This window comes from Rhinolophus hipposideros, assembly GCF_964194185.1.
Source record: "Rhinolophus hipposideros genome assembly, chromosome: 24".
NCBI lineage: Eukaryota > Metazoa > Chordata > Mammalia > Chiroptera > Rhinolophidae > Rhinolophus > Rhinolophus hipposideros.
Genome location: NC_138070.1, coordinates 28036667 through 28051644, shown reverse-complemented (window position 1 = coordinate 28051644; position 14978 = coordinate 28036667). Strand labels below are relative to the sequence as shown.

The 14978-nt window shown below is 47.5% G+C and overlaps 1 protein-coding gene across 5 annotated transcripts in view; it reads right to left on the bottom strand.

Annotated features, from left to right (window-relative positions):
* Positions 1-14978, bottom strand: part of FLI1 (Fli-1 proto-oncogene, ETS transcription factor) — a 121424-nt gene that overhangs the window by 39374 nt on the left and 67072 nt on the right. For all 5 annotated transcript variants that reach the window (XM_081036526.1, XM_081036528.1, XM_081036530.1 and 2 more), the window contains 2 exons: positions 12699-12907; positions 3104-3264 (listed from right to left, as the gene is read on the bottom strand). In XM_081036526.1, the coding sequence (XP_080892652.1) occupies positions 3104-3264; positions 12699-12907 (370 nt within the window). The remainder of the gene's footprint in view (positions 1-3103; positions 3265-12698; positions 12908-14978) is intronic.

Below are 14978 nucleotides of genomic sequence, written 5' to 3'. Positions count from 1 at the left end.
CCATTTCTCCTTCGTTTTTATATGTGAGAATCAGGGTGGCAGGGGCTGCGTCTACTTTGTAAAGTGCCCGTCAGTGACCCATTCGTGGAGTGGTTGCTGTATTTGTGCCGAAGGGAGAGGGGCTAGCAAAAGAGGAGGATGAGGAGAGGAAAATCTGGAGTTACAGTTCACAGGCTGCTGCTGACTGTCATACCACACCAGTACCCAGCAACTAGTAATTGTCCAGATTTTGGGTGCCTACTATGTGCCAGGTGTTCCATGTGTCCTATTTTTCACTTATCAAGAAAATCCTGCAAAATGGCTTTTATCTTCATTTTACAGATGGAAAGTGGAGTCTTGAAAGGTTAAGTACTTAGCTCAACTGTAAGTCCCATTCTGAGCTGGGGGTTCCAATCCGAGTCTTCCCAGGACCTCACTTAGTTGATGGGGTACATCACCTGACCCCAAACCTATTCTCTTCCCTTCTCATGATCCTGCCTGAACTCACCTGTGAGTTACTCTGTTAACCAAAAACAGAGCTCCTCTTAGAGCAGGGGTGTCCAAACTGCGGCCCTCGGGCCAACTGCGGCCCACAGTCCATTTATAATTGGCCCGCAGCAAATTCCAAAAATATATTTAGTTTACTTAAATAAACCAGGTGAGGCAATACATACTTCACCTCGAGTGAGTGGTCCGGCTGTTTGTGTATTTTACCACATATGGCCCTTGGTGAAAAATGTTGAAAAAAGTTTGGACACCCCTGTCTTAGAGCTTCGTTATACAAGTCCAAAACAATTAGGCATGGACCATTGGTAACTGGAAATAATTTTGTACAATTTCAGAATTCTAAAGACAAATGGTGGGGGCTGGGGGTTTGGATTTCATAGCATATTATTTCATCTGATCACTTTTGCTTCTCCTAATTCCTCACTTTTAGTCTCCAAGGCCTCAGATTAGATTTTATACCCATATTTAATTAATTTTATTATTTCCTCCCTTGCTTTGAGCTCTATCACAATATTATTTCCCTACCTTTACAGCACAATGAATTATAACTCTTCCATGCTGGATCATGTTCAACTCTTCCAAATGGGACTTCCTAGATGGGTTAGTCCCAGTTTCTTCCCATCCAAACTTGGGCCTGGCAATTAACTAGGACCCTCATATATACTTGTTTTTAAATCCCACCATAAATTCAATTGGGTCCTCCACCAACGTGTTATTTCCTTGATCAGTGGACTTGCCTAAATGAGACTTTTCCTCATATCCGGGAGACTCACCTGGAGGAAGCCAAACTGAGGATAATGCTTCAAGATCGAGCCAGAGGTAAAATAATGAAGTAAATCCATAGCTAATGGATTCATTACACAAAGTGTTTTAAAAAACCCTTTGATATAAATGTATACTATTTTCATTATTACTGCTACAGTTACCTTGGCCCACTGAAAACTGATATTTTGATATTCTTTTTTGAAAGCATCACAATACCAATTCAGAGTTGAAGGGCCAACCAAGTACTCTGACCATCTTTGTCCTCTTTTCCTATCTCCCCGCTAAAGTGACTACAGAAATGAGATGGTGTCAACATCTGGGTCAGAGACAATCTCTGGTCCCCTAACCCTTTGGTCCTGAACATCCCCTTCCCATGCTGGCCCCTGTTTGGCGAGGCAGGGGAGTTTGACACCAAACAAGCAAAGGCCTGGTGAGGCTTGGCTTGGCTTTGGGGAGTATGGAGAGTTCCCACCATGTCCGCTGTAGGACAGTTTCATTGTCTGCCTTCTTTTGATGAGAAGGGAAAAGACACAGTACTCTTGGACCTCACATATGCACCTGAGCTAACAATTCCTAGCTGAGGTCCTGGAGGAGATGAAGCTTTCAATGATATAGGTCATGCAATGTGGATAAAGCAGTTTACATGATGCCTAGCACCTGGGAACTCCTCAGTAAAGGGGAGCTATGCTTCTTCTTTGTGAGATCACATGCTTGTGGAAGAAGGAAACTAAAAGTGCTTTATGAAGAGTTTTCCAATGCTATAGGGTGCAGAAACATTCCCATTAACCCACCTCCCTCCTGCCTCACTCATCCCCATACTTCCCATCCCTGACACCTTGAATTTGGCCCAGAACACATGGATGTGGCTGTAGTTCCAACAGATGATGAGACACAGCTTCCCATGGAAAATAAATATAATACAAAGGGCCAGGGAGGAGAGACCCACACAAAACCATGCCTTCTAGACCAAGAAGCAAGTGCCTTTGGATCACCTCAAAGAGATGTCTAATCTTTGTCCTCATTCACGACTGTATTTACACTTTTCCAAATGGAAGGGGCTTTGCCTTTTTGGTGAAGTTATTTTGGTAAAATGAATTATAATCCCTGCCCTATAATTCACTTTGCTTAAGATTTGGATGTTCTAGTTCCTTCTACCTGGCACTAACTCTACACGTTGCAGTTTTCAAACTCCCTTTTGGACCAGGCGGCTAAGCTTGCTAGTCTAGCCGAGGCAGAGTGTCCAGCCAATACACTGAAGGCTTAAACAATGATTTTATTTTCTGTAACCAACAGTACCAATACCTATGAAAAAATAGGCTATTTTTACATAATGACATAACTTGCTGCACACATGTTAAGGCGCTCTATTTGTTAAATATAGTTATTTCTATTTTGAAGCTGGCTATAATTTTGGAAAGGTGGAACCCTGCAGATGCCAGGAAGCACATGCCTGATGGGCATGACAGATCTCTGTAGCCACGTTTCTCCTTAAAGGCAAAGGGTGGATGTGTCTGGAGGTTCCTGGGACTCCTGTTGGTTTCAAACGGCCTTGCCTCTGCTCTCTTTGCAGGCCTCATCTTATGGGACCAAGCACTGACATACGAGTAGAGTCTGTGATGTGACCTGTTTGAGGGTGGGGCTTCTGGAATCTACACTTGAGGGTTTTGATGACGTTGAGATTCTGCCTTGGAGGGCAGCTAGGGGAGAAGGGAAGAAGTGCCACTTTCCCAAGTTAGCATTTCCTAGAGAACAGGGCACCAGGTAAAGGTTTAGATGCTACCAGGACAGGCCTACCCTTTAACCCAGAAGAGTAAGCATGTGGATAAAAGCCAGCAGCCTGGTTCCAAAGTACCTGCGGGGACGATGACCCTCCTCTCGTTGGTGGTCATGTTGGGAGGAGGGGGACCGTTCTTCTCATCCATGTAGCTGTTGTAGTTCATGGCATTGGACTCACCTCCACCAACCAGCTTGCTGCACTTGCTAACACTGCAGTCCACCGGAGACTCCCTAGAGCTAGAGGAGACAAAGCCCGGAGGAAGTCATCACTGCCACTGCCACTGCACAGCGCGGGAGCTCGCCCCAGCCAATCGCTCAGACAGCTGGGAAGCCGATTTCCCAGACCCACCTGGTGCAAGGAGGGTGACAAGGTGATGCCACCTTATTTCTATCGTCCATGCTGCCACCAGAGTTTTCTTCAAATCCCAGCCTGATCCTATAATCATGATACTTAAAAACTTTTGGCAGCTCCAACTGCCCTGAGACTAGAGTCTGGTCTTCTCAGTACGAGATCACAGCTCCCACTTGCCTGCAGTTGACACATTTCGCTGTGTTGCCAGGCAGCCCACACTCTGGCAGTCCTTGCACAAGGCTGCTCCCCATAGTGTTTCTGCCTCAGTTCTGGGATTGTCACTCTGTGTGACTCTTAGCTTGGCAGGCGCCCTATCTCCTTGCTGGATGGAGGTTTTCCTAAGATGGTGACGTTACTTATTCTTTTTAAACTCCATGTCTTATATAGAGCCTTATATAGGAGGTGAGCGATTGATGTTTCCTGAGTGAATTATTTCTATTGCATGTATATAATTTCAATGCATTTCTCATATACTGTTCTATTGGAACTTCCCAATAACCCTCCAAGATAGGCACAACAAGGGTTAATAGCTCCACTTTATGGTTAAGGAAGGGTAAGTCACTTCAACAAGACGTAAGGTGACTGACCCAGGGTCACACAGCTAGTAAAGGCAGAAGCAGGACTCAGATCTTCAGTGTTAAGCTTCCCTATCAAAACACACACGCCGAAGAGCTGGTCACTGGTTGAAGGAGGAATAGAATCGGAGAACTGGAACCTGATAGGGAGGCTGTGGCCCTTGTGGCATTTTGCAGCCCTGCCACCCAACTCACAAGGAAGCGTATAGACATGCTCAAGGGAGAAAGTGAATCATCCAACATGCCTCAAAGTACGTAGCCCAATCAGCACCAGGAATTTTGCAATCTGGGTGCACAGAGGCCCTCATTCGCTTCAGCTCAGCAATGAGCACCCACTTGGAGGCCTGAGCTGACACCCAACTTGTGGCCACGTGGTGCCTGGAGCAGACTGGCAGGACACGCTGCGTAGCCCCACCCAGTGCCATGGACCCTGTCTGTGTGCCCAGAGGAAGTGCCGTCCTGCCTTGCCCTAGCTTCTTCTCAGCCACTCGGCCGTGGCAGGACCAAAGGAGATGACTAGAAGGCCAAGGAGAGGCTGCAGCCATTCTACGGAGCAGGAAGCTTCAGTTCTGGCCATCTGGGAGAGAGCCCATTATGCCAAACGCTCCAAACCTGGTCTTCAGACCAACGAGTTCAGATAAGGTTCAGACTACAGCCGTCGTGCTGTGGGCCACAGAACCTCTCCAGGCTTTCCAAAGGCATGGCCCTTGCCCTCCCTTGCTCTGCTATGGGTAGGAATGGATCATCATGAGGCCTTAAGGATCAGGGTCGTGCCACAGAGGGTCCTGCCCCTCCTGCAACGTGGTGGCTGCAGCTCCAAACGCAGGGAGAGCAGCCACTAACACAGAAGGAGGGAGTAACAGCGCCAGAGGGTGGGGACTCGGCAGGGTGGGGGAAGCCTGAACACATTCAATAAAGAAAATTAAATGAATTTGTTTCTTAATCTGAAAGGAAAAAAGTATTGAAGATCACTTATCATAGCTAGGAGATAAATGCTCCACTGAGATATTAGAAGGCAGACGGTAATTTTTTCCTGATGTCTTACAGAGGGGAACATGGGCTGAAAATGAAAATAAGATGTATAACTTACACATGTTAGAATTTAAGGTTTTACTATTCGCCTACTGTTTTTCCAGGCAGAGAACCAAGAACCAGCCGTCAGAGCCCCAGATTGTTGAAGGTTTAATGTCCCCATGGCAGTGTGAGGGAGGCAGTAGCTCATCAGGGCTTTTCACCAGGGTTTGGCCTTTGGCTTCTGCTGTTGAAGGACTTGGCCTGAGATGAAGCCGTCCCTGAAAGACCCTGGTCCTGGGTCTGAGCTGGACTCTGGTCGAGCTCACTGTGTGCCCCCCTCCTCATGGAGAACTGCAAGCAGGCATATGTGCACACATACACATACACATGCATGCATGTGTTCATGTACACACAGGCACACACATACACATGCACACCCCAACATACATCTGCAAGCATGCATACATGTACACACGTGTATGCACACATACACACATATGCATGCATGCATACACACATACACATATGCATACCCAACGCACACGTGCATGCACATACACGTGCACACATGCACACACACGTGTGTGCGTACACATGCATGTGTGCACACATGTACACACACACACACATACACACACAGCCACCATGGTCTGGCAGACTTTCTCAGTATACTTGTCCATTGTGAAACAACCCAACTGCTGCAGAAGTTTGGAGGATTAAGCTGGCCTTCAACCAAAACAGCAACGTTTTCATTGGCTGGAAACTCCATGGCAGAGGGTGGGGCTGCCAGAGCACACAGTCCTCTGGAGGAAGCCGGAGCTCAAGGGCCGTGGGCAGGGGCAAGGGAACTTTCAGCCAGAAGAGCTCTGCTTGTCCAGGCGCAGGCGTGGTGGAAGAGGAGGTGCTCCTCCACAGGCTTCACTTCCTTTTAGAAACATTGGGGAGACGAATTTCAACAAATTCTTTTCCAGGCCTCTGGGGATTTCTGAGCCCCCAAACTGACCCTATGCCATGCAAAGGTGAGAAGTCAGAACCTAAGAAATCACTGAAGTGAAGTAATCCTTTAGGCGGCACCTGTGGCAGGGCCAGTCCCTGGTGCTAGTAGAGAAAAATAAATTTGAAAAAAGGAAACATTTGGTAAAAGCTGCCTGGTGTGTCATCTAGGAAGAAGAGGAGCTGTGAGCAGCACAGTGAGACAGGCGCCTGCTGGGAAGCTAGGTACCAAGGAGGCAGAAGCCCCAGCTCCCCGAGGATGATGGCAGCACCATGATCAAGACCGGGCTTCTCTTGCTGGGGAATTATACTGTGCTTGGAACCTCCTCATTGCCTATCCCATAGAAGCTCATACTTCTGTTTCCTCCTCTTTCCTTCCTCCAGCCCGTGTATGCATCTGCTCCCCAGCTGGGCAAGGTGATATGTTTGGGAGCTTCTTTGGATTAAAGCCTGTTCTCAGTCCCAGACCCCTCAGCTAGAATCTGCAGAGGGGCACCCTTTGGGAGACGCCAGGCCCCCACCCTGGACCACCTCACTTGCTCAGGCTGGCCCTGCCTGCTCTGATGGCTCAGGAAGAGAAAGAAGGGAAGCCGTACCTTTACTGCTGGCCTGCCACACTCCCCTCCATCCCCAAGCTCTCGGCCACTTTGCCTCCTCCCGACAGTACCCACATCGCATGCGGCCATTGGGTGCGACAGCTACTGCTAAGAGGGATCCAGGTGAAGCACAGCATAAAGGCTGCTCTTTAATGAGGCAGCTGGCGCCTGTGAAGAGGCCAGATAAAAACAAGAGGGAAGGGAGGGGGAGCACAGATGGAGGGGAAGAGGTTTGGCCATTCAGCTTGTCTACACTGCTGCTAATTTGTATTGAGAACTGCACTTACAGCTAGCATGGGGTTGGGGCCCACAGGCAGCTGATAGCACTGGGACAGGTGACAAGAGGGCCTGAGGCTGCCACAATAGAGCAGGGAGGAGGTGGTGGCTTCAAGAGGGTAACTCTCCTCTCAGCCATGACTCAGAAAGCCACAGCAGAGGAGGCCACAGCAAAAGTGATGTGAACCCTGTGGCCTGGTCCTTTATTTTCATCACTCTACCTAAGTTTTCTACTCCTCTGGTTCTATGTTTGTGTGTTTAGTGAACGTTGATTTACAAAGACTGCTACTGATTTCCAAAAGTGCCTTGCGAACTGTTAAGCAATTTAAACCAAGGTGAGAAATCTTGGGTATTTGAATAAAAAAGAGATTTCAAAGACTGCTCCCAAAGAGTCCCCCTTTAGACTATTCAAACATCTTCTCTAGCTTCCCATTCCATTCAGGGGGTGTCACCCAGATCCACAAAGCTGCAGCCCAGGTTCCCCATCAGTGGATGCCCAGTAGTCACACAGCTCAAGTGAGGTCTCAAGACTACCCAAGCCACACAGTTACATGAGGGCCTGTCATGTGTGTCTCCCACATAATGTGTACATTGTACAAAAATTAAGCAAATCTGTGTTGTCCTTTGAATTTTCTTAGGATCCATGCATAGATGTGTACATACGATTTTTCTGTTTTTGAAAAGGAGATACAGTAAGTTAAAAGCAAAATTCAAGAAAAGAAATCACCCATAATAAAGCCATCACCCTGACCCAGTAGCTGTTTTCATCTCCACACATAGCAGATGCTCATGCTTCTCGGGAATCCTGCGTACGGCTTCCCACCCAGGTTCTGTGTGACATGCTTCATACTGCAAAGTTCAGAAAGGTAGGATACCCCTTAGGAAGAGGCTTTGCAGTCAGAGAAGCAGGAGTTACAGGGTATGTGAGGGTGACCTTCTTGCACATGGGATGTGATGTCTCTAGGTGTCTCATAAGGCACCCCGGTCCTGCTGGCCATTCCAGGGGATGTTGGGGCACACTAATACTGCACTTAGGTCCTGCACACCAGGCACACAAGACAAACTCATCCTCGCATTTCCCCTCCATAAACTGATACTCTTTCCTTCACGGATGTTTTTTCCCAATCCCCGTGGTTGAGACAGGATGCAGCTGAGTTATTTGCAGACCACAGCTTGGATCAAGTTGCTGAAGTCTACACCCAACACAGAACCTATGAGCCTGGCTGTTTCAAGAACAACTCACCCTAACAGACTCAACCACAACAGGAAGAGATGGAGAAAGAGAACAAACCTTACACAGCGTGAGCAAGCTACACTTTCTCTGAGTTCTTCAGACCTCGGTCTCTCCACTGGGCCTTGTGGCCTGGTCCAAATGACTAAGTATTGGGATAAAAAGCAAGAAGGGCATTGTAGCTCTAGGCCCACAGAACACCTCCTCCTCAGAATACCTCTGAGAGACAGAAATATCTATGGGGGCTCCAGTAAGGTTGAAAGAGTAACTCACAAACCCAAGTTATCAACGAACATGGAGAGAATTCACTGTGAATCACAGGGCAGTCCAAAATGCTCCAGCTCAGCACTGTCCACGCGAAGTAGAATGCGAGCCACATACATAGTTTAAAATTTTCTAGTAGCCACATCGTTAAAATTTTAAAAAACAGGCGAATGGATTTTAATAATGTATTAAAGTATATTAACAATACCTCAAAAAGATTATTTCAACACAATCAACATAAAAATAATAAAAGAGCTATTTTACTTTTTTTCCCCATACTATGTCTTCTAAATCTAGTGTGTATTTTACATGTAGAGCACCTGTCAATTTTGAATTAGCCACATTTCAGATGCTCAAAAGCAACAAGTGGCTTGTGGCCGCTGGATGAGATAGCACAATTCTAGTCCATGAGCCAAGAGATCCCAAATTGTATCCTCTGCTTTGGTTTTTCTCATCCGAAGTGAGGACTAATCTTTTGCATCAAAAGAGCCATTATCTGGGCCGGCTCAGTGGCTCAGGCGGTTAGAGCTCCATCTCCTAACTCCGAAGGCTGCCGGTTTGATTCCCACATGGGCCAAAGGGCTCTCAACCACAAGGTTGCCGGTTCAACTCCTCGACTCCCTCAAGGGATGGTGGGCTGCGCCCCCTGCAACTAGCAACTGGCAACTGAACCTGGAGCTGAGCTGCGCCCTCCACAACTAAGACTGAAAGGACAACTTGAAGCTGAACGGCACCCTCCACAACTAAGATTGAAAGCACAACAACTGGACTTGGAAAAAAGTCTTGGAAGTACACACTGATCCCCAATAAAGTCCTGTTCCTCTTCTCTAATAAAATCTTAAAAAAAAAAAAAGCCACTATCAATAATACTCAGGGGATAGGAGAGGCAGTGTTGAGGATGAGAGGTTTCAATAGTGGCATCTATTTGAACATAGGATTTCTTTTTGCACAAATAATAGGATCTGACGTGGTTCCAGCCTCAGCAAAGACATTTTTCTGAAAATCCGTGCTTCCTCCTGCCCACCAGTCCAGCTTACATGTGAGCACTTAGAGAATATTTATGAGGTGCTGGCAACGGCTGTGCCTAACCTGTTTGCCTCTGAGAGTCCACTGTGTCTTCTTTGTTTCTCCAGGGGGGTTGAGAATACTTCAGTCTTTCTGAGCCTACTTTGTCACCTGCTGATGGTCTAGGTCAAGAAAGGCAAATCAAAAGCAGGGGCTGCTTTGTGCAACCAGAGCCAGGTGTCTGTTCTCTGGGGTGTTTCTAGCTCTCCTCCAGCTGGCTTCTGGTGTGACCGGAGCCAGGGATGAGCTGACAAGTGGGTTCTGAAAACTGATTTCCTTGGGGGACCCTCTTTACCCAGGATTAGTATCTTGGAGTGCTTGAGCCTTCCTTGAGCAGTTGTGACCCAAATGCAGCCTGGCTGAGGACAAACACAGACTCCGTCTGAGGCACTATCAGCAGACCTTGGTCTCTGTCCTGTCGGCGTATACATTAATGCCCTACATGACTTTGAATAAGTATCTTCACCTTAAGTCTGGTTAGCCACACATTCATTTAACGACTATTTATTGAGCACCTATCATGGGCCAGGCACTGCTCAGTAAAGAAAAAGAAGACCGGCCTACATTTAGAGAGGGATGTGATGAGAGCCAGGAAGAGCTAAGAAGATTCAAGGCAGGATAGAACGACAGGTGCTGTTTTAGGTCGGGTGGTCAGGGAAGACCTCTGAGAAGGTGGCATTCAGGCAGAGACGTGAAACAAGTGAGAGAGTAATATGAGTAGATAAAGTAGGAATGTCCCAGAAAGAAGGAACACAAGGGAAGAGACTTGGAGGCAGAAGTGTGCTTGGGGTCCAGGAGCAGCTAAAGTCTTGTGTGGCTAGTATAGAGGAAAGGAGTGAGATGGGGAGGGGGTGGAAAAGAGGGTGTCAGAGAAATGGTGGGGCTATGTGACGGAATTTAGATTTGATCATAAGCCAGGAAAGGATTTTGAGAAAAAGAATTAAAAATTTTGAAAGGATGACTCCAGCTGCTGTCTGAAGAACAGACTTGAGAAAGGCAAGAGGAAGTGGGGAGAACAGCTCCTGGGGTGACCGAGGAGAGGTGTGGCTGGCTCGGACCGGGCTGGGCTGGTAGAGGTGAGTGGTGGTTTGATTCGGGCTACAACAGACCAAAGACTCTCCAAGAGTGGAATCTGGATTTTGGACAAGTAAAGGGAACTGCTGTGGTCAGGCCAATTTGGGAGGCATTGCTGATTAGCCCTCCTTGCCCCCAGGGGGTCTATTGGCAGAAATGAGAAGATGAATGCAAAAGCACAACACATAGGCAGAGAAGGAGGGGGCAGGAAGGTGGCCCACAGACTAGGAATCAGGAGGCCTGGGCTCTGGTGCCAGCTTTGCCTCCTCAAATCCTTAGACAAGTTATTTACCTGCTCAAAGGTTAATTTGCCTTTATATGTCAAAAATTAATTACAATATCTACCTCATAGGATAGTGGTGGGAAGCAAATGATAAGATAATAGGGCAAAACTGTTTGACAAACAATACACGACCTATGTTGTGACAAACGAATTATCATTATCTATGTGAAGTGACACTCTTTTGAGGGGCTCCAGGCTCAGAACTGCTGAACCTTCCTGAAATCCTAGATTCTGGGAAGGTGGCTGGGATCCCAGTGACTGGTTTTGGTTAGTGGGTTGAAATGTGGTGGGGCTGTGTGTTCCCACAGGCAGGTCTGAGACCAGGGGCTGTCTCGGGGGAGGGGGCTCCCTCTCAGCCGCACACACACTCTTTCTCTCTTCTCTCTCTAGACTTCTTTCCTCACTGACCTCATCCACTTCACAGTTAAAACACTTTAGAGACGATGCCCAAACCTAAATTCCAGCCCCCAATATTATCTGAGCTTCGGTTTCCAAAGCCTAGTAGACATTTTTATCTGGATGTTCTACCAATTGCTCGGGAGGAATTGCACAGGGAACACTGACATCTCTCCTCAAAGCATTTCCTCTCCCACCTCCCAGGGCTGCTGACAGCACCATCCTTCTTAGAAACATCCAGGCTTCAGCCATCTTTGATTCTTTCCTCTCTCTTACCTTCCTCCTCCCCACCATATGCTTCAATATTTGTTGGCCTAAGCCCTGTTAATTATCCCTTTGATATGATCCTCATGTCTCTATCTCTTTTTATTTCCATAATCATTACCATTACCCTCTTTCAGAACCTTATAATTTCTTTTCTGGAATATTTCACTAACGTCTTAAGTTATCTCTCTGACTCTCCCCTTCCTACCTCTGTATACAATGATTCTCAGCTCACCAGTCTGAAATCACAGCTCTGAGGATGTTAAATGTCATGTGTGCTTAACGTCAGTCTTTGCAAGTGGGATAAATTCCATAATTTCGTAGCCTGCCACTCAAGATCCACTCTTATTCTCAGGTTTATCTCATGTTGTAGGCCCACTGGATTACCTGAAACCAGTGTTTTCTCTTTCATACCTTCACTCATGACAATCACTGTCACTATGGAGCACTTTCTGAGTCCTCGACACTGTCCTGGGTCCTTCCCCTACAGCATCAGTGCTAACTAACCATTGGAACAAGCCTGTGAAGAAGTAAATCCTCTAGCACTATTTTAGAAAGGAGGAACCTGGTGCCCAGAGACACAGACAGCTTGCCCAAAGGCAAAGCCAGGACAGGAACCTGGGTTACCTATCCACCAGGTGTGCTCTTCCTTGCTCCTGTGACTTTTCTCTTGTTGGACTCTCCCTCCACTTCTACAAGCGCAGTCTTACCTCCCTGGGAACCACCAATCTGAAACACACTTACTAATTATGGTGTGTCCTCCCTCACACAGAGTCATCAGTCCTGGACTTTTATTATTAGAATGATTTGGTCATCTTTCCTCTATTTATTTCATAGATGAGGCCAGTGAGACCCATCCAGAGAAGTCAAGTATGTTCAACAGACCAGGGAAGAACATCGTATCACTAAGTTATCCCCATGAGGGGCTGTACCTGGGCCTGACACAAAATAGGTGTTCCATAAGTGTCTGCAGAGGAGGTCGTGGGTCTGACTCAGAATGCCAGGTGGGCTTCTTAGCCCTGCTTTACCCCCAGCCTTCACTTTTGTAGCTCTCTCCTCTCTCTCTCTCTTCTCTCTCTCTTTCTCTCTCATCTCAAATCTCTAGGGACTGACTCAGGCTCCCTGGCCCAGTACCAGAGCTCCATTTGCGCAGACACCCTAAGTGTCACTTACGTCAGACCTGCCTGACTCAGACACCTGGGAGCAAGCATGCCTTGAGTCTCCCCAGCCTCAGTCCTGGCAGCTGCTATACCTGGCCATGGAGCTACGTTAGGCCTGGTGGTCTTACCTGGATCCATTCATGTGGTCATACTCCCGTTTGACATTGACCCTCACCGGCTGATTAATCCACTCCTGCTGCGGTGGGAGGGGGTTGATTTTGTGGGGCTGGCCATAGTCAGGACTCCCTGAGGCGGTCATGTCGGCCTTGGGGAGATGGGCCGAGCTGTACGCGGAGTCAAAGAGGGACTGGTCGTCACTCACCACCGAGAGAGCCTCCTGGAAGGTCAGAAAAGGAGAGAGAAAGTCCAGTGTCACACTTTGCCCAGTGTCATTCTTCACCTATTCTCCCTTTGAGATAGCAGGGTGGCCCAGGGCTGCCCCAGGCTGCTTCTCCAGATGCTGACTGATTCACACTGGGGGCAAGTTTACCCTCATGCAAACCTGATGGATTCTTCGCAGGTTACCCTGGGTGAGGAGGGAGTGTGGGCATTACAGGGGGGATGGGGAACTCATAGGAGTGTGTTCGTTTGTTGGGTCTGTAGCTGGGACCCCTAGAAAAGAGGGGGAGGAGTGGGAGGCCACGAAGAGTAGTTACACAGTGTGCACACATAGTAACGTGATGATGCTGGAATGCTGGGCTCTTCCAGGCAGAAGCAGAAATGCCTCTGACTAGTTGTGTAAAGAAGTCAAGCTTGGGGGGATATGAGAGTAAGTATTTATTTCACAGGTGAGGCCAGTGAGACCCACCCAGAAAGGTTAAGTATTTATTTAGCTAAGGTCACACAGGGGAAGGGTGGGGCCCAGGGCTATGGTCCCATCTAATTTCAGTTTCCGTATCTGTACACAGGAATAAGAATAGCTCTTTCAGAGTTGATAGGTGGATGAAATGAAAAGATCTTGGTACAGGTGTTTAGCTTTTAAACACTGCTCAGCAATTTGCTTAGGGGCCGTCCAGGGTGTGCAAGCATCTCTCACATCCACGGTTCCAATGGGAGACTGCCTGCTTCCCTGGGACAGAGTGCTCCATCACACTTTCTTGCCTGACTCCTTGAGATGACAGTTTCCTGTCTTAATTCTGAGGCGTCAGCCTGCCCAAGAATGCTGGTGGAGTCTGAGCTGTGTGGACGGAGGAGTCAGGGGAAGACTTTCTGAGAGAAGGTGCATTGTCTTCCCACACAGACTATCCCATCATCTGACACAGGTTTGGCTCGTGGACATCATGACTGAGAAAGAAAGCCTTGCAGAGATCTACCAACCAAAGCACGGTAACAAGATTCTCCTACTACTCCCAGTCACATCAAATCACAGGGACCCCAGGTATATCACATAATTACACCAAGTTACATTGACTATTTTTCAGAAAAGAAGGTTGTAATCTATAATCAATTATAATCTATAATTATATCATCTACAATGGTGAACATGAGATGAAATAATACATGGAAAATGCTTAGAACAGTCTCTGGCCATAGTAAGTGACACCCCATGGATGTTAGTTATGACGAGCATTAGTGTTCAAGTAAAGATTCTCTTCGGCCTGTTAGGTAGGCTGGGTTGTTCCCTTAAAATTCATGTGCTGAAGCTCTAACCTCAGTGCTTGAGAATGTGACTGTGTTTGGAAGTAGGTTCTTTGAAGAGGTGATTAACCTAAAATGAGGCCTTTAGGTGCCTCCTCATCCAATCTGACTGCTGTCCTTATAAGAGGAGGATACGTGGGCACAGAGAGACACCAGGAATGTGCATGCACAGAGGGATGGCCACATGGACAGACAGCAAGAGGGTGACCCTCCGTAAGCCAGAGAGAGAGGTCTCTGAATCCTGCTGGCACCCTGCTCTTGGACTACCAGCCTCTGGAACTGTGAGGAAAGAAATGTTGTTGATTAAGCCACCTAGTCTGTGGTATTCTGTGATGGCAGCCTTAATACACCACCTTTACTTAAGCCCTTCCTACACCTGTGAAATTACAATCTGCTCCACTGGACTTTTCTCCCAGGGCCATTCTCAACCCCAGCAGGAGGACAGCCACACTTCAAAGAAAAAGACTCTTCCGTGACTGTGGCTGGGATCAGGGAACATGCTGGAACATGCTCCAGGAAGTCTGCTACTGTACCACAAGGCTTTGGATAGTGTAGACACAGCCAGAGATGGCAGTTTCAAAGGTGATGTCTGCACAGTATTAAAAGGCTCACATTATCCCCAATTGGGTGTCCCTTGATTCAGACCTAAAATCTGTTAAGTTCCTTTTTCATTTCCACCTGATGTGTCATGCTCACAGGAAACCTCTGCTTCTTGGGGCCATTTGTATTTTGGTTATTGTATCCATTATCCATAAGTTATCTCCACATAA